Source organism: Folsomia candida, unplaced genomic scaffold, assembly GCF_002217175.1.
Source record: "Folsomia candida strain VU population unplaced genomic scaffold, ASM221717v1 Fcan01_Sc026, whole genome shotgun sequence".
In the NCBI taxonomy this organism is placed as follows: domain Eukaryota; kingdom Metazoa; phylum Arthropoda; class Collembola; order Entomobryomorpha; family Isotomidae; genus Folsomia; species Folsomia candida.
In genome coordinates this window covers 1,024,221-1,044,114 of record NW_019091218.1, presented here as the reverse complement: position 1 = coordinate 1,044,114, position 19,894 = coordinate 1,024,221, and the positions used below count along the sequence as shown (strand labels likewise).

The window sequence follows — 19,894 nt, the reverse complement described above, 5'->3', positions numbered from 1 at the left end:
TCGCGTTAAGATTATGCTAATCCTGACGGCGACATGGTTCGATAAGAGACTGGACGTTACATGAAAATGGTAAATGGTGTTTAAGTAAGGCGCAATAAAAAAGTAGAAAATGGTGTAATCAGGGTATTCGGAGCCATGGTTTTACTTCAGTGGGTTGCCCTTTGACTAACAATGCGATGGTGTGAAGTGCAACCCACTAAATTGGTTGAAATTTTAAAATTGTGTGGTCCAAGTCAATACAACCAGCTTTTCTTAAGGCAGTTGTGCAATGGTGGGAATTTGCAACAATATTTGCGGTCAAAGTAGAAAAAAAAAATTTCCCTTCGAAGGTAATGGGAGTGGAGTTTATTTCCTGGGCTTGGTAGAAAATCACTCATTTTTTCCACTATGACCTCAAAAATTTGGACTAATTCCGACCATCACACAAACAGTCCTACGAAACTTTTTTTATATTGAGTTGGACCACATAATTTTAAAATTTTAACCAATTCGGAGTGTTACTGTTCACACCATCGCATTGTATTTAAGGCCCTTTGGGTACTATATATTTCGGTTTTAATGGGTTTAATTTGGTTTTAACTGATAACTAGTTAAATACATTTTAAAAGTTGGAAACATCACCAAAACTTTAAACCAGGATACTAAATGCTGCTAATGCTGTTTCACAATAGCTGCACATGTATGCAATCTATTTCTTACCTCATCATTTTAGTGGTCTTCATATCGTTCCAGTGTTGATTCCTTATCCCTTAATGTATGCATTCGTTGTGTGGGTGGGTGCTAAAACGAGAATGTTTGATGACGTAATGTATGGATGGACCCTTACAGGTTTGAAGTTGTACACAAGAAGTAATTTCTTGCCAAATACAAGTTCTTCGATAAGAAAATTAAAATTTTAAGGTATATGATTGCAATTAGTTTTTCAATTATTCATAGCAGTTTTTGTCGAATGTATACCCAAGGGTAAAGAAAAACTCTGGCTTTTGCTATTGAAAATCCATGCACAGGGGTTTTACATTGATTAAACTGAGGAGGGGAGCTTCACCACCTGCCCCTCTCAGATCTTGATGTGCTTTGGATATGTGGTAGGGTCCTATGAGTGTACTATAACCCTGAAGTGGTTTGACTCCATGGCCAGGTTTGCGCCCGCCACACCCACTCAAAGGCGCCAAAAACACGAAAAAAGCCCTGTTTTCACTTGTTCAAACCCTCGCCAAAAATCCAATTTTACTCGGATTTTGGTAAAATTTACATTTTTGTAATCCCAGATACTTGCTTGATCATATCCAGTAGCAATCTCAACTTTTTTGAAATTTTGAATTTTTTCGAATAATTCATCAGCCCGAAAATGCCTGAAAATTTCAAAAAAGTTGAGATTGCTACTGGATATGATCAAGCAAGTATCTGGGATTACAAAAATGTAGATTTTATCAAAATCCGATCAAAATTGGATTTTTGGTGGATTTTTGAAGTTGGTAACTTTTGTGGTTTTCATCTCTTTGGGTGGGTGTGGCGGGCGCAAACATGGCCATGGAGTCAATCCACTTCAGGGTTATAGTACACTCATAGGACCCTACCACATATGAAAAGCACATCAAGATCTGAGAGGGGCAGGTGGTGAAGCTCTCCTCCTGAGTCAGTGCCTCATATAAAAATAATCTGATTTGTCAGTAATTTCGCAACAAAGCTGCGTATTAATTCAACGCCACGGTCACGATTCTTGACCGTGGCGAAATTTAAAGAATTGAAATATACAAAAGCATATATTCAAGGTTTATATGGTTATATGGCCTAAAAGAGTGGTGGAATAAATAAATCAATCAATCAATCAAGTAATTAAACAACCCTGATTTCTCGCTTGAATTATGTATGTAGGACGCTGGATACCACGCCTTGGCCGGGGCACTCCTCATTATGGCGGGAAATCTGATGATCATCAAATTTCTTTCTCCTCTTAATCTATTTATGTAGTATTAGATTAAACGTAGATAAGGTTTATATTCTTTATTTACCGAACACATTACAAGCATCAATCAGTTAGCAGTGGAATCGTTGAAACTTTTGGTTTACATAATTTATGCTGCAAGTAAAATGAATTGAGATTTAGTAAACTCGTAAAAAAATTCAATAGCATGTCATGAAATTTCGAGTATATGTTTTCCCTGTTCCCTGTCGAATCCGGGGCAACCCTGAATTCAACGGACACCTCGGATGTTTTCCTTGTAAGTGAATGAATCCATAACAAATGTACACTGAAAAATAGGATCAAACCCTAAACACGTAGGAAATCGTCGATCTTATAAAGGACATCCTTCAGCGAATGTTCTCGAATTTCAGTTCACAGGGGGCGTGGCTAAAATACGCATATTTTTCTGTAAGCTTTCATCTAATTAAATTTATCTATAGAAGATTTTGCATCAATTACTCGTTTCCGAAACAATTTCTTGCGGTTAATTTTTTAATTGAATAAAATGTATGTATGATTTTGAAAGTTTGGCAGATTTCAGTTTTACAGTTTTGAAATTTAATTAAAGCACGGTAGTTATGCGACTTCAATATGTTTAGAAATATAATATAAGGCGTGATTGATTAAAAATAATCCTTTCTTGCGGTTTCTTGACCTCAAAAATCTCGCTTTTCAGTACAAAAACGTAGGAATTTCGCGGGAAGAGTAACACTGTTAAGATGCCCCTTGTTCTCCTGAGGACATTTTCATGCGGATATTTTCCTATTGGTCTTGACGCTATGTTTGTTGTGGCGATGTGCTACAGCCGAGAATGACTTAGCATAATTACATTTTTCTCCATAAACTCATTAATTATTCAAAAGCGAGCACTTTTGAACATTAGTTACCTAATTTTCCTAAAGGTAAAAAACAGCTTTATGCTTTGGTAAGTAATAATTTATTATGCGGCAAGCGTACAAGCCCCGTCCTTCGACGGGCGATTGTGGGTCTAGTTTTAAAAGTTGCGGTCCCTTCAAATTTGTTTCATCAAATATTAGTAGTACCCTGGACACGAGGAGATGTCGTGGACCTCCCCTTGTAAGCAAACCTGTTCACTATCATTCACTTGACAGAGTATGATAGAAAATGAGCCGGTCATTTGAATGAAAATGAAAGAAAGATTTTTGTAAGTCTTGTTTCTATCGTTTGTATTCTTGTAAGTCTTGTTTGCTACTAGATATCAATTCATAAATATGCCATTGTCATTACCAACGTGCTGGAAGTGACTGGTACAAATAGTAGGGTCAATTACTTTCACTTCCGTCACAAACAGACCTCTTCAGCTTATAATATGGATTTAAAGAAAAAGTTAAACTATATCTCGCCTTTGCTGGAAGAATGGAACCCCTTGCTCAAAGGGCAATTCAGTTAAGACGTGCATAAATATCTATGAATAGAATTCAACTTTCCAGAATAATTTCTTAAAACTTATTGAGTATTGAATAGTGTGCATATTTGAAATTCAAACAAGTAGAGCTACGAATTACGCTTTAATACTGTGGATACATACTTATGTACAATACGATTACACCTCCCGCTTTAGTTTTGGTGAAACCAAAACAAATTATGTGGCCATACGTAAGTAATCAGACTCTCAGGATTTTTCAAGCATAATGCTGAGTATCAACAAAGTTACATAAAAATACTATTTAAGCTAGAATTTTGCACTTTTTACCGTGAAATTTTTCTAGCAAGGGAAAATACAAGTTCTAGTATACAAATACCGGAATAAGTCAGTTTAACGTGAGGATTGGGAAAAATCCTGAAACGTGTGTTTAATTATTTATCTATGGCTACTGGGAATGGAATTGTTGGTTGTGTATGCATTTATCGTTCATTTCCTACCTGTGGTTTCAAAACACTTAAAGACGCAAAGCCAATTGAAACAAGCGATTCAAATTAGCGGGACGTTCTGGATTGGTAATTGATCCACTGATTTTGAAGGGTTTCCTACATCAGCCCACCTAACTTAAAATATAGGGACCTTTGTTGTAGATTGAAATGTTTGGATACGAATGTGCCGGTTAGTATGCCTACTTTCTCTTATAACTATAAGAGTGATTATTCTATCTCTTGTTTACAAGTAATTAGGATTAACGGACGCCAACCCACGGTAACTTTAGTTTTATGTATTACGTAGTACCGTAGTAGTTACGTAGTAGTAATGATGCGCAGTGAATAACTACAATTGTGGACATATGTACTCTCAGCTTTGTCATGAACTACAGTTTATAGTCTTGGATATGAAATGCATTTCAACCGTTTAATCGTTCTTAATCTGTACTTGACCATTACTTTCATCAAGTTTTGCATAGCCGTAAATATGAGTGGTATCTCAAGTTTTCGTGATTTGCTTAGTAACATAAGCAATTGTGACTTGCAAATATTACATTCTCTGGATTACGAGAACCAATTATCTTCTAGAGATTTAAGCTTTGTATCTACGACTGTATTTATGCCAAAGTACGATGATGTTTTGCGAAACTTCGGCTCCTTCAAAACTGATGGACTTCCGAGTCTTGACACAGTTAAAGTTCGTGTTTCTCCGTGTCGAATAAGTTTTATCTTTTTGGGAGCAGGGGCTAAAAATTCTAAACATTCGTTTAAACGCCAGGTAGAACGTTGGATCCAATTTGCATCGAAGCATTATTTTTATTATGGGCCACACCATGGATATGACTTCTTTTTAAACACAAACGCCTACATTACTGTGGTCATTAGTAAGCCCGAGCTGCTAAAGGGTATGTTTCACCTTCCAGTGTTTAACCAAGTCTCATTTATTGTCGACTCGCCTGAGCAAAATTTTAAGATCTGCTTGCTGATATATAGCAAAATTGTGGAGAACATGGTGAAACATATTACCTGCGCATCTGAAATACAGTTAAGTGGTGAGACCTATATTACTCTCGTTGATAAGCATATAAATCGTTTGAGCAAATTGTGCATCCATGGTGTGGAATGGGGTGAAGTGAAAGATACTCAGACTACACCAACCACAGGAACTACTTCCCGGATCAATGCAACAGTTCGCACCTCCTTCACTCAATTGGTTTTGAAAGTATTTTCAAATGCCAACATAAGCGTTCTCCCAGACTCCAAATGTTTAAGTGAAAGTGTTAAACATGTCAAGCTAACATTCGACGCTGGGGATCGTCCTACGAATATGGAGGAAACTACTATTGATGTTACATTAATCCAAAGAGGTTTTGAGGGATACAAATTTTTAACATGTTACGCTGAACCTTACATTACTTTAAATTTCTACATCACCCCCTTCCAACCGGATCTTTGGTTAGTTTTGGGTACTACCATCGGAATAATTGTTGCAATAACGACACTGTGCCAGCATTTCTTTAGTCTACTTGAGCAACAGCGTTTCTCCGCATGGATGTATGTCTTAGCCTCGCTTTTTGAGGAGACGGGCTTTATGCCTACGCGTATTTCGAAACACAACTTTTTCAGAATTTCATTTGGAATATGGAGCATCATGTCGGTGGTTCTGACCAATGGGTACAACGGGATAATGATCTCGGAATTAAACTCGCCCATGAGACAGTTTCAAACGGAATCTTTTGACCAGCTCGACTGCGGTAACAAAATATTGAAAACAATACAAAATTATTTAATAACGGAAGAAATTAATCTACCCGGGGCAAAGAAACAAATGGAAGAAACCTTGGAATCTGTGTATACGTCGTTTTATTTTGAATTAGTGCATCTTACTTCGTCGCTTCCGTATAGCTCGTTTGAAGCGGAAACAGTTTACCTGAACATGACTAAAGTGGATCATGCATGCTACCGACTTCTCTCAACATTCGAGCAAAGTGTAAGCAGGGTAGTTCTCCCAGAATTTTTAGCCGTATTGAGAAATCTGGCGAAAGATCATATCGATTACGGTGGTACACACTTCTCAATGTTTAAGGATTTGATCCTGTTCTCTCGAAAACATTCCTACTATCCTAGGGGATTCAGCTATTTGAGCGAAAACCTTACCTATCCAACTCTGCAAAGTAAAATTGAAGGATAAGTTGTACAATGCGAGAAAACAGTCTTTGTAGGAAAATCGTCCGAGATTAGATTGGAATATGACTTTTTATCAAAGAAATATCCCCACATAAAGTTTTTCGTTAGCACCCAAACTGTCCAAAGCTATCCGACGGGGATATCGTTTGAGCACGTATGGAAATCCCCGATTGTTAGGACTTTTAAAAGCTTAAATGAAGCAGGGATTTTGACCCTAACAGAGCAACCGGAATTAAGCAAGAAAAATATAAACCGTATCCCTGCCATTAAAATTGATAAGTGCCAGAATTTCAAGCCGAAAAATATAGCCTCACTTTGGGGAACTTTGCACACCGTGTTTATTTTGGTCGGTAGTTTGATTAGTGTAACAATCCCCGTCAGGTTATTCCGACCCAGGGTTTTATTGGGTTGGGTTTTTTGGGTTTTAATGGGTTTTAATGGGTTGTTAATGAATAAAACCCAACGGGTTTTACCATGTTAAATGGGTTTTATTTGGGTTTTAATGGGTTTTATTAGGGTTTTAATGGGTTTTAACTGCGTTTTAGCTTAAAACTATATTCTAAAAGCTGAAAACAGCTGTCATACATTAGTCGAAGTTGTTTGATGGCAGCTAAGTAGTTTATTTGATTAATACTGTAAGTTTTGAAAACCAGGAATAAATCAGGGACATCCCTTACCATTACAGGTTTCAAGTGACAAAAAATACACAAAAATAATTTGGGAACGAGGTATGTTTAACTGATCATACATAATTTAATACATTTTGCGATCATAATTAATACTTTTTTTCCCGAATACTTCCTCTCATCTCAGCGAATAAATTAAACAAAATACTATAGTGTTTTTTAATTTAGTTTTTTAAAATGTTTCAAACCGATCTTAATTATCACATTGATATAATATCACCTCTTGAAAAATCGAGTTCTTATGGACAACGAAGTACTTTATTATGAGCAAAATAGTATATCTGTAAAAAGCACTTATTATATTCTCGATCGTAATACATACGTGCGTTGTGCTTTCGTTGTTCATAAGTACTCGATTTTTTCCAGAATTGACAATACACGTTAAGATGGCATTGAAACATTAAATTTTAAAAACCTTTAAACAACTTTGATTTCATTATGATGAGAGGAAGTATTCGAGAAAAAGGTAATATATGTAATTATGGTCTCATAAAGTATTAAACTATGATCAGTTAAATAGGACCCTTTCGAAACGGATACAAATTCTAACATGGACAAGGAGAATTTGCATATTAACTGAAATTGGATTGCAATAGTTGTGAAAATTGTTGTTCAATGTATTACTTATGTAAAACCTAATAAAACCCAATAAAACCCATAAAACCCATTAAAACCCAAAAAACCCATTAAAACCCATTAAAACCCCTGGGTCGTTACTTTTTGAATAAAACCCTGGGTTTTTCCGAACCCTGATCCCCGTATTTATCATAGAATGCAGACGACGCATTGGTTTAATCATTAGAAATATATTTTTTTGGGTTGTGTTCAGACAATATCGGAAGTCTAAGAGAGTAGCAGCTATTAATATAATGCGTCTCACCGTCGCTGTGTGTGTTACAGGAAGAACAATTAATTAAAGCTGGTGTTTTACACATTAGCACAATTATCGATTTAAATTTTAAGATCAGGTAGCACAAAATACAATTTTACAAAAGGTAATACTATGTCTATTTATAATATCCATAGGGTACATCAGTACGTGAGTTTTTGTATTTGTAGTTGCGGAAATTTATTGTAAATCATGATTGTTAAAATAACGTGGATATTCTTATTCCGATCTTTCGATAGAACATTTGTTATCACTTTCAAGGAAAATTTTATAAATTGATTTCACCCTTCATCATCTTGTAGTTACAGTATTAATGACACTTCAACTATTGAACTTGAAATTGATTCATTGGCGGACCTAAACAACGGCGGAATTCATCGGCTTAATTTATTTTGTTTTCTGCAATGAACTATATTTATGTTATACATAATACTTTAAAATTAAATTCATCGCCTTGTCAAGCTAACTATATATCGAATATATTTTAATCAATAGTGCGAATTTCCAGGAAATTTAATAGTATGAGTAAGAAAGCGAAAGATATCCAAGTCCAATGACCCGAACGAGCTAACAGGTCAAGGTCGTGCGAAAGCGAGCCAGCCGTACGGGAATGTGATTTAAAATGCGAGTTAAAATGCGAGCGGACATGCAGTAATGCGATAATAATAATCATCCCTTTCCATTGCTTTCGTTCCATGCCTCAATTATTTCATTGCTGAATGACTCATCCCGTTTCATAGCTTTGATCCCAACCTGACGCTGTTATTCATTTCGTTGCTAAAAGATTTCACATAAAATTGCGTGCACATACATATGTATCTATATGCACAAAGTTGTTGGCGAGCGAGCGAGAGAGTGACAAAAAAGTTGTTTCGGTAGATGTGCGATGATCTATGCATACTAATGAGCTAATGCTGGTTTGTTTAACGTAATACACATGCCGCGGAACGGTGGTAGCTTAGGGAGAATGTCCCTCCGTGATTAACGCTGCGTGGTGATTGCAGACAACATGTAATCCCAATGTTGTTGGGAGCTAAATTAGCTTAACCTACCTTATGGGAAGACTTTGTCTGTCCGTACTCCGTCTGTCTGTCTGCAGGATAGCGGGAGAACAGATCGAGATAATCGAAATCGCTTTTCGACGTTATACATATGATCCAAGGGGGAGTATCCTATAAACTTTGGGGGTCGATCGGACCACCCTCTCCGACGCCAGTGGGTGTGGTGGGGCAAAATGAGATTTTTGGTGCAACTAAATCTATGCGTGAAATGGAGTGAAATTAAGTGTTTACGCTTTGTGCCACACCCATCTCACCCAGTGGGTGTGGTGGGGCAACATGAGATTTTTAATGCAATTAAATCTGTACGTGAAATGGAGTGAAATTAAGTGTTCTCGCGTTGTACCACACCCCCTCTCATAATAATAATTGTCATCTCAACCCCTCTCATTGCTCTCGTCCCAGCCTGACTCATTCATTTCATTCCGAAAAGACTTCACATAAAATTGAGTGCACATGTTTATATGCAAAAAGTTGTTGGCTAGCGAGTGATAAAAGCAGTCTTAGCACATCAAATTTGATTTGACGGTGGTCGTGTTTGGAAGATAATATCCAGCTTGCAAAAATATTCTGAGTGCGTGTGGTTGTGAACAATTAAATGAAGAAAAATTGGGACTTTAAAAAGGTAAGTAATCTTATATTAAGTCAAATCGATCTTCCTACGAGATGTGGTTTACGGCGTGTCGTTGGCTTAGCCCTGTCGTTTGACCATGTTTCGTAAGTAGATACATATATTATTATATCTTATTAGTCGTGTTAATAAGTCGGAATTAACCATTTTTCTGTCGTGCATTTCAGCAGATATGTCCTAAAACATTATTATATATGACGTTTTGCACAATCGTTTCAGGCAGTAATAGAGACGACGGTGAAGACGACGACACCGTCATCCTCCATTCGATTTGTGGGCGAATTTTCCCTTGAAGGAGTCAATGCATGATCTTCGCAACTTGCCTCGTTGCTAATCAATACAAGGGTTTTGATGTGTGCAGTTGTACGGAGATTGATAAAATCCAATTCAAGAAAACTTGAAAGAATTTAATTAATTGGAAAAATTGGACGATTTTTAAGGTATGCATTGCATACTTTTTTTAAATATTAACTAGATAAATATAATTCGGGGTAAAATTTAACTAAAATATCTCGTGAACCGCCTGTATCTAACTCTTGTGAGTCCACTCTGATGAGATTTACAGAAGACGGCAGGTAGTATATCGATAGTAGGTATTTGATAATCTTATTTGTTCTCGTGTCTTATGTCACTTTATAAAATAATTAGAAGTATGTTTATTCTAAAATCTGTGTTATAATGTTTTGTTATAATGTCATAATGGTTTGTAAAATCATGTTTTATCATATAGTAAAATTTTTAATGCATTTTCTTTAAAACGGAAATTCTGCAAATTTTACTCGTCATCTATGAAAAGAAAAACCGATGTTTGGATATATTTAATCATCAGTTGTGACCGGTCTCGCAATTTTTTAATACTTCATCAGACCTTTTTACAATAAAAAATATTACAAATTATTAAAATTAAAATTAAATAAAGTTAAATAAAATTAGCTGTAGCCATCAAGAATAGAAATAATCACAAAATAAATTTATATTACCTTTGGTGAGATCGAGTTTTTCATTTGTGTGTACACTTTTGTAAGTTCAATGTATTTCTTTCATGGTTTATAATTTGCTTAAAAGAGATTACAAAGTTGAGGTTGTTAATAATATCACGGTACTGTTTATTTTTACTCATATCCTTCTCTGTATTAATAAAATGTGTGAGCGTGTGTTTAAACTGATACATATTGCTGTAAAATGGCATAACTATAAATGTTTTTCGTGTCTCCTTTTCCATTGAATTCATAATTTTGATGAAACTGTGAATGAATCAAGAAACTTGTCTTCATTGTGGACCATATAAGCTCATGATACTAATCAATTATAACCATATGCAATTGAGATCATTTCAGAATGAAGATCAATCAGATTAATTAATAGTCACGTATTTCATTAAAAGTGCTAAAATATTCATCAGTCCATTTGAGGTAAAAGACATCAACATATAATTGTTGGATCAAATCAAGATGTAATTGTGTGTAATCGGGTCAAAAGTAACCTTTTTAAACTTGGATTTATTTGTTGTTGCACAAGTCATTTGTATATGTGTGAAGGCGATATGTATGCACAAAGTTGTTGGGGAGCGAGTAAGACTAGGTGATAAAAAGTGGTTTTTGTAGATTTGTGCGTGCTATGAATAATAATCAACCTAAGCTGGTTAATAAGTGTCGAAATGAGATGAAGAATTGAAGCCTTAAAGGATAAGATATAAGTAAATATTTATATACAAGTGCACATGAGATTGGTAAATACAATCCGTCAATGACGGATAATACGGCACTAGTTTCAATTAATGAGTTTTTTAAATGAAATATAGACACAGGTGCTGCTGAATGTATGATAATTACTCAACAAATGGACAGAATAATCGGTCTGATAAGTTTTTAATATATTATTCAACCAAATCATAAACAGAGCAAAATTATTATCAAAAATTAAAAAATTATATTATTCCCTGGCATATACGATGTCCTCAATGTGATCGAGGACAACCTCCTCAATAAACGCAACCTCCTCAATCAACGGCAACCTTGTCTAACCGGGGTTCAAAAATATTTTTGGACCTGTGCAAGGAAAGAGTTTAGTTTGCTTGAAAAACAAACTACTTTCCGAAATCAAAATGACTCACCATGATGCATGTCTTTTATTGACCACATATGAATATTGTACGTATCTTCCTGGTTGAAATGTTGACGGACAGCCACGTTTCCACTTTTCAAAAAAATAGTGTGGTCTTTTGCCCAGAATTTTTGAATATCCTCCATATCTTCACATGCTGAATATTTGCTCTTAGAAAGCCTGGCAACAAGTTTATTCAATCCCACGTTTTCTATCTCCTTCAAAAGTTGTCTGAGTATGCTGATGAACTCTCCCAACTCACTCTGTTCGATTTTCAAGTGGATACCACAACAACCCGCAAGATTCTCTTCCCAATTTCTAGATAATTTGACCCAGTGTACATACCATACACCTTTTGATTTACTAAAATAAGGCCGTACGAATAGAGGACCTTGAATAATAATTATATTATGTTGAAAATTGATTTTGACAAATGAGATGCGGTACTAAATTACCCGTTCGTCTGGTTATAGGGTCATTCCAAAATTGATTGTTTCTCTTACGATCGGTTTTACTAATCCTATTGTCGCATAGATTTGGCAAGATATGAACATCCTCTTGACTGAAAAAACGCTGAGAATCTTCAAGGTTTGCATCGCCGCTTTCCTCCCAATTTTCTATTACATTGAGGGAATCTTCATAAACCGAACCTACGTCCAATTCCTGGGTAGCCTGAGAAGATTCCATAGCTGCTCTTTTAGCGACCAATTTAGTAAGAAGTCGGTTCGAAATTTCTATGCGGTAAGTTTTTGTGTTTTTTTTGCGGGGTACGGACTTGGTTCTCATATAACAATAATGGGTATAATAATGTGTATAATAATGTGGGATTTCTTGACTATTAGTTAAAAGGTCGGTGGATCAGATTTTGAAGTGAAGTGAAAGGTAAAATGCGTCTCTTTTTATACCAATCAAGCAGTTGTCGTTTGGAATAAAATGTTCTAGAAGAAAGCAGCAAACGTTGGGCAAAATGTGGTGAAAGTATGATGAAATAACATGCATTTGTTGCATCAGGCCTCTTTCTACATAGGTGTGTAGGCAAATAACTTTCGTTACAACCGTTGAACTTTTATTCTTTCCTTTAGAAGCTGGTTTGCACACGAGTTGAGTAAAATATTCTAGAAGAAGGACGATGATTCCCACAAAATGTGAAAGAATTGCATGATGAAATAACAAGCATTTGTTCCATCACCTCAGTGCCTACGTTAATGTACCAGTAAACTAGTCGCAGCTGTTGCACTTTAATCCCTCTCTTCAGAAACTGGATTTAACATGGGTTCTTACGTACTTATCCCTTTTCTTTCTCCATTTGACCGTTAGTGATATATAAGCACACATTTCAACACAAAATTATTCTGGAAGCAAAGTTCTGGAATATTCTTTTCCCATGATTTTTCACTACATAAAGAAAAAATATTACGAGTTTACTTTCATTTAAAATGGAGAGGTCTCCGCCAGAACAGATCCCATTTGCATACTGTTCCTATTAAAAATATTTTACAATTTTAAAGCACTTTCAACTTTAGCATACGCAGCGTGAAAAATTTGCTGAGAACAACAGGTTAAGAAAGAGGCGTCACCGAGGGGAACTCGTGCTCCGTGCTCCGTGGAAAGTGCTCCATCACGTAGGCACTTCCTGTCCTCCAACGACTGAAGTACGAGTGGATTGTAAAAAATGCAAAATTCAAGTTCACATATCACTGCTTCAGTAACAAGCCCAGACACCACCTGCCCTATTAAACCAATTATTCAGACGGAACGCACTGCAAACAGATGGGGGAGAAATGTAATCCATCGACGGCTCTTGTGCCCAGTTTGCACGAATGTTTCATTCACTCAATACAAACATTTCTCATACCATCTTCAGATTAAACATGAGTGCCATTGCTGCCTGTGGTAAGGCTTAGTCATAAAATTACACATATTCACTCACGGCCACATATTCTGATATTTCATTTTCTTGCTGAAGCTATGTGGACGATATTGACTTGCACTTATGTTCGCCTGTCCAAACTGGTTCTGGAGCAAATCAGCAGCCACAACTCAACATTAAGTATTTCAGCCTGGTTGAGAGTGTGTTCAGAGGAATTATTCTCACTTATAGATGCAAATTTGATGATGTGGTGCTGGGATCAATTTCCGAGACATTTGAGTACACTTATGATGAACTGGAAAGTATCCTCACGTATGCATTGCATCTCCATAAGAACATAAGGGTTTCTGTTTCATTGGACGTCACATTGGAACATGTTATTAAAAAAACTGAAAAAGATGTTTCTCTATTCACCCCATTCAATCGTTTGTTCAATTCCAACTATATTTTGGAAACAATGCGAGCATGTGCTGACTATATAGGTAAATATAAACAACATGCGCTCTTTAGCATATGCATTGTTCAACTAAAATATGTAAATAAATTTTAGGAACAAGTTTAGAGTTATACTGTGACGGCGAAAGTGGATATTCACTTGTATCTATCAATTCATTAGAAGTTAAGTTAGGCAAATACAAAACTGGCATCGCAAAGGGCTATATTCGTCTGCCTAAGCAGCTCAGTGCAAGACACTTTTTGAACATCAGATCTCCAGACCCAGAAGACGCTTTATGTTTTGTCAGATGTGTTACCGCTGGGCTATGCAGAAGAAGAATATGCTTGCCGGATGAGCCAAATAAACAATGGGATGACCTAAACAAAAATGAAAAGAGACGCCTCAAACGGCTATGGGAAAAGTCTTCCTTATATGAACATTTAATTCAAGAATTCAGCGAAACAAATGAAATAAATTTCTCTGGCTGTTATAACGGTGTCGACCTGGATTCAGTGTCGCATTTTTTGGATAATAATCCTTCCATTTCATTGACAATTTTTGGGAATGATGGGAAATCACTTTATCCTATTCGTCCAGCTGCAGAAATTAAATCACGTCACTGCGATTTATTATTGCTCAAGCAGCCTATACTTCAGCATGACAAGCCAATGCCTACATCTTTTCTTGACGTTCAATATCGGTATCATTATTGCTTGATTATGACGTTGCCAATCTCGTATGAGTCAGCGGGCAGACACCACAGGAAACAAGTAAATAAAGCTACTTATTAAACTTGTGTGGTTTTCTAACCTCTTGTATTAAACAGGTTTGCCAGTTTTGCTTCGGGACGTATCGCAATCTTGCTCGTCATCACGAGGTTTGCATGCAAAAAGACGGAGTGAGAAAAGTTACATTCCCTAAAGAGGATTACTTTTCTTTTAAGCATTTCAATAGTTATGAGGAGATTCCCTTTAAAATTTACTTCAAATTCCATTACTGTCAATCTCCCGAAAACGACACGAGAAGCAATTATCCCGGAGAATTTTTTTATACGAGCATACATGGTAATTTAGAAGTTTGCGGATACAGTCTGTGTGTAGTTGGTGCTGTGAATAAAATGAAAAATCAACTACTTTCCACTCATTCATTTTTTGGAAACAATGCAATTGAATTATTTTTGAAGCAAATATTCGAATTAACCGAACAAATTAGGGATCAAGTGTTTTTTTCATTTGAAATGCCCAATCATTATGACACCTCTACAACAACTGGAGCATAAATTGAGTACACATTGCCGATTATGTACTGCTGAGTTTTCGGTGGAATCTCCAAAAGTAGCCGATCATGACAAAATTACTGGGGAATTTAGAGACTCTTTGTGCCAAACCTGTAATTCTCTCGTCAGAATTAAACCCACACCAATTGTTGTCGGGCACGGAGTTGCGGAAAGAGAATTGCACAACATACTTACAAGCTTAAAAGGCGAATGGGTCTCCAAGGCCAAAATAATAATGAAAACTGGCAATGAGATCCTATTATTAGAGATAATGGGAGTTAGATTTGTAGATTTCCAGTTTTTTCTCGACGCCCCCATTGAACAAATTATTACCAGGTACATTGGAGCAAACACAGTAGATACATGGGCGACAAGATGTCCGCTATTATACGAATGGTACAAGGAAAAACAAGAATATGTGCACAAATTAATTCCCTGCCTTGCATACCCTGCAGCATTTTACACTGGGCCAGCGAGCATGGAATATAATGAGTTCCCTCACCAAGATCTTATCGGATTGCCAGACACAGAAGAAAAACTATCCAAGTCAAGAGACGCATTCAGCTTGTTTGACTGCAAAAATTTTCGTGATTATGCTACACTATACGGAACATCACAAGTATTGCTATTAGCTGATGTTGTAACTAACTTTTTAAAGTTTACTATGGAGAAATTCGAGCTCTGTTTTTTGCATTACGTTACATTATCCAGTTATGCTTGGGATATCTGCAGAAAAATATTTAAAAATATTTAACGGCTTCCAGTTCATCAAAGATAAAGAAATGATTGAATTTCTCGACTTTGTGGGGGGGCCGTGCGGAAGTGTGTGTAGACTTTTGGAGGCAAAAAATGAAAAGCTAAATACATTTACGACAGACAAGGAACGGTCCCACATATTAGTGGTGGAATATTATTCGAAATAGCAAAATTCCCCACTCTGAATTCGAGTGGGTGGAGGATTTATCGAGTATAAATATTGACAACTACGACGAAAATTCTGACACAGGCTACATCATTTCTGCTAATTTAGATTATCCGCGGGACGTAGCACTAAGAACATTAAATTTGCCATTGATGCCTTACCATCGTAGCGTGAGTTTGCAAGAATTGACGGATAAGGAAAAAAAGGCATGGGTTGAGATGCAAGGGACTGGGAATTCACGAGGAGTAGAATCCAGGATCATACTAGATGTACACAATAAGACTGATTACAAATGCGAAATTGCAACATTAAAATATTACAAATCAAGAGGAATCGTTATTCGTAAAATTAATAAGGCAATCAAGTACAAGCAGACAAATTGGTTAGGTGAATTTTACGAGTTGGTGTCCTTGCTCCGGAGAGAAGCAAAGTTATCAGGCGATGAAATTGGGTATATGTTTCTTAAGCATATCCACAATCGAATATTTGGTTACCTAATGCTTTCCTCCGAAAAGTACGTTGATGTCCACATTGCATGTACGTCCGACGAAGCAATTAAATATATGTCGAAGCACAATTTCATGTCTTACCAAATACTGAACCAAAACGAAGAGATTGTCATGTTCTCGATGCGAAGAAATACAGTTCACTATAACAAGAACCCTGCTGCTGCTTCTTTTGTCCTTCACAGGTTTTTTATACTTCATTCATTGCATTGAAAATTTAGAAAATAAATAGGAGTAATTTACTATAGGGCAAAGCGCTCACTGTATTCGTTTATGGAGATGCTGGAATCCAAACTTGGCCCAGGGTTGAAAGTTAGCTTTTATGACACTGAAGCCATAGCATGCCAGGGTCCAGACCCACATAATAATTTTTATGAGCGACTGAAGACCATTCCAAACTTGGACTACTCCGAATTAAACCCCTTTCATGTTCTATATGAAAGCTCCCATGCAGGTGAAGGAGGATACTGGAAGGTCCAAACGTTAGAGGCAGTGGAAATTGTCGTAAGTTTCGAAAAAAACATAAGGACGTTTGTATAGTAATTTTTGTACGTAGTCACTGCGAGGAAAGTGTTATTCCGTCAAGGAATTCTGTTCGGTCTGCAATAGTTCTGGAGACCGTAACTGCATCTGCTCCGGTCGGAAGGCCTGCTCAGGATTTCCAGATGCAAAACACAGATTGACCCACGAGATGTACAAAGAATCGTTATTTAAGAACCAACCACACTATGTGGATGTTAACCTTCTGCAGGCAAAAGATCATAAATTGAAGATTGTAAAAAAACGCTTCACTGCTTTTGGTTCTGTAAATAGCAGTCGAATAATACTTGGGGATGGCATAAATACTCTCCCATTTGGTGCGGGTTGGCTGCGTCCTATTCCTGATCTAATTCCAATAAAAACTGAATAATCTAAAATTAATTTTAGAAAGTTTTTTTTAAAGTCCAATTCATGTTAAAGATATTTCTGAGAAACCGGTTAAAAGAGCTGCAATATATTACTTTCCGTCATTATATTTCCAACCTTTGAGGAGTTTTCATGTCATTCATTCATGGAAAATATCAAATTAAAGTAACAACGAAAATTTCAACCCACTTTGTTAGTATAAGAGGATGAAGAAAGTCAATTGCGTAAATTCGAAGTGCGAGTTGGAATCCAAGATGGCTACAATGGGAGGAGGGCGACTACGTATCCAAGGCGAAACATATATTCCACTCCCAGAAAGTACTTCAAAGAAACCCAAAGTAGTAAAAGCGATAAAACAAGGTGGTGGTGGCTCCTCCACAACCAGATCAGCACCGAGTGCACCTAAACGAAAAGTATCTCCCAAGAAAGCTGTGGCATCTCCCAAGAAATCGATCAAAAGAAAATAAACCAAGTAAAGCAAATAACTAAAAAAAGTAATAAAGAAATACAACGGGTTAACCCTCTGAATGTGAGTTTGTCAAAATTTGGTGAAAGATAATGAGTTGTGCTAATTATTTTGTTGTTCTAGGAATCATCAAATTGCCCTGATCTGCGGATTCGAGGTCCGTAAATGCTATACAATTCATGTAACTTTTTAACATTTTGGTTTAATTATTAAAGAAATTCATGGTATCGTTAACATTTTGGTTTTAATTGTTAAACAAACCCATGTCATCGTTAAAATTTTTTAAAATGAATAAAATTAGGTCAATTTTGTTGAAATTGGGCCAAATTTGTTTAAAATTTAATAACTAAGTTAAACAAGTTCATATAATGTTTAGCATCTTACAATGAATAAAATTTGGTTTTGGGAAAATATAAACAGTCTGTTTCTTCCTTTTTCATTCATAAATGGATGAAATGAATCCATGGCTTTCCTTCACAAACCACATCATTAAACACATACAAACAAAACCAGGAGCATCATTACTTTCACACACACACACTACGAGCTTCTAATACTGGTGAAATGGAGTCAGTCTGTTTTCGCACTGAGTGAGTGAGTGATCTAAATAACACCGTGGTTATTATACATTTTCCAGCCAAGAACATGAGGTAAGCACATATTTAAGCATATATTTATTTTAAATTTTAAATTACGAAAAATTCTCGATTTTTGCAATTACGCAAAATTGTATTTTTTTAACTCGTAATTTTGAATTACGGTAACAAGCGTAATTATTAATTACGCAGTGGTCGTATTTTTTAGTTGTGCAGTAGTCGTAATTTTGAATTACGATAAGCGTAATTTTTATTATGCAGTGGTCGTAATTTTGAATTACGAGAGGAGGCGTAATTTTGAATTACGCATTCGTGATTTTGAATTACGAGAGGAAGCAAACGATTCATTGCAAATAATAATATTTATTTCATTTACAGGAGGGTGATTGCTAACCCTCCTGTGGAAAAGCAACGTAATTTGTTTTTAATTAAGGAAAGCAGCGTAATTTTTTATTTACGCAGTGGTTGTAATTTTTCAATTACGTAGTGGTCGTAAATTTCAATTGCGTAAATTATATTTTCTTCTAAAAACGCAAAATTGCAATTTTTAACGACGTAAAGTAGGTATAGTAATTCAAGTTGAATTACGCAGAATTTTTTTCTTAATTTATGTTTCTAAATTTGGTGAAACGTAATGCATGATAACAAATTTGTTTCTGTATTTTAGGAATCTTCAACTTGCCCCTGATTTACGGATTCAATGTCGCCTTCAGTAATTGCTATTCAACAAGTTCGTGTAATCTCATTTTGGTTTAAATTGAATTTTTAACATGTTTAAGTTGAATAAAATATTGGTCAATGTTAAACAAATGTGGTTAAAATTTAGCAATTAAGTTAAACAAGTTCATGTGATATTTTTTTGTATTGTACAATTAATAAAATTTGATTTTAGAAAAAATATCTAATTTGCAAATTATTACACTCACTCACTATGTGGTGTGGGGGTGTGGCACAACGCAGGAACACTTAATTTCACTCCATTTCACGTATAGATTAAGTTGCACCAAAAATCTCATGTTGCCCCACCACACCCACTGGCGTCGGAGGGAGTGGTCCGATCGACCCCAAAAGTTTATAGGATCCTCCCCCTTGGGTCGTATGTATGATGCCGCAAACCGATTTCGATTATCTTGTTATGTATGCATTTAGAGGAGAGATGACAGAGGAGATATGTGTAGTTTAGGAAGGCTTTATTAATAATAATCGTGGTTGCATTATTACATTGCATTTTGCATAGATTACCTAACACTACCCTCTTGCAGGAGACTTTTTCTCCTGAAAAAGAGTAGTGACGCTAACTTAACTACGAGTGATTACGACGAATTTACTAAACTGAACAAAGCATACGAGTGACGAGTACGATCACTCGGGACAAAGGAGAGGCGGAATAACGTCCGCCATTATTCTACACAACTACACAACGAGGCAAAGGCGAGGAAAAGTCACTAAATTTATAAAATTTTGAGGAACTAATTAATAAAATTGTTCCAAAAATTCAATCCAATTGATAAAATAAAGTGC

The 19,894-nt window shown here is 36.1% G+C and overlaps 2 protein-coding genes across 2 annotated transcripts; one reads left to right on the top strand and one right to left on the bottom strand.

Moving 5' to 3' along the window:
* Positions 1–11,143: 11,143 nt before the first annotated feature.
* On the bottom strand, positions 11,144–12,214 carry LOC118438808. The gene is made up of 3 exons (XM_035859568.1): positions 11,851–12,214; positions 11,406–11,786; positions 11,144–11,340 (listed from the first exon to the last, which is right to left on the bottom strand). Exons 1-3 carry the CDS (start codon positions 12,179–12,181, stop codon positions 11,312–11,314), a joined length of 741 nt encoding a protein of 246 aa, XP_035715461.1. The 5' UTR covers positions 12,182–12,214; the 3' UTR covers positions 11,144–11,311.
* Positions 12,215–13,067: 853 nt separating this feature from the next.
* On the top strand, positions 13,068–19,215 carry LOC118438807. Its single transcript, XM_035859567.1, has 5 exons — positions 13,068–13,288; positions 13,362–13,747; positions 13,816–14,471; positions 14,528–18,427; positions 19,041–19,215. The coding sequence occupies exons 1-4, from the start codon at positions 13,068–13,070 to the stop codon at positions 14,978–14,980; spliced, it is 1,716 nt and encodes a 571-aa protein (XP_035715460.1). The 3' UTR covers positions 14,981–18,427; positions 19,041–19,215.
* Positions 19,216–19,894: the final 679 nt, after the last annotated feature.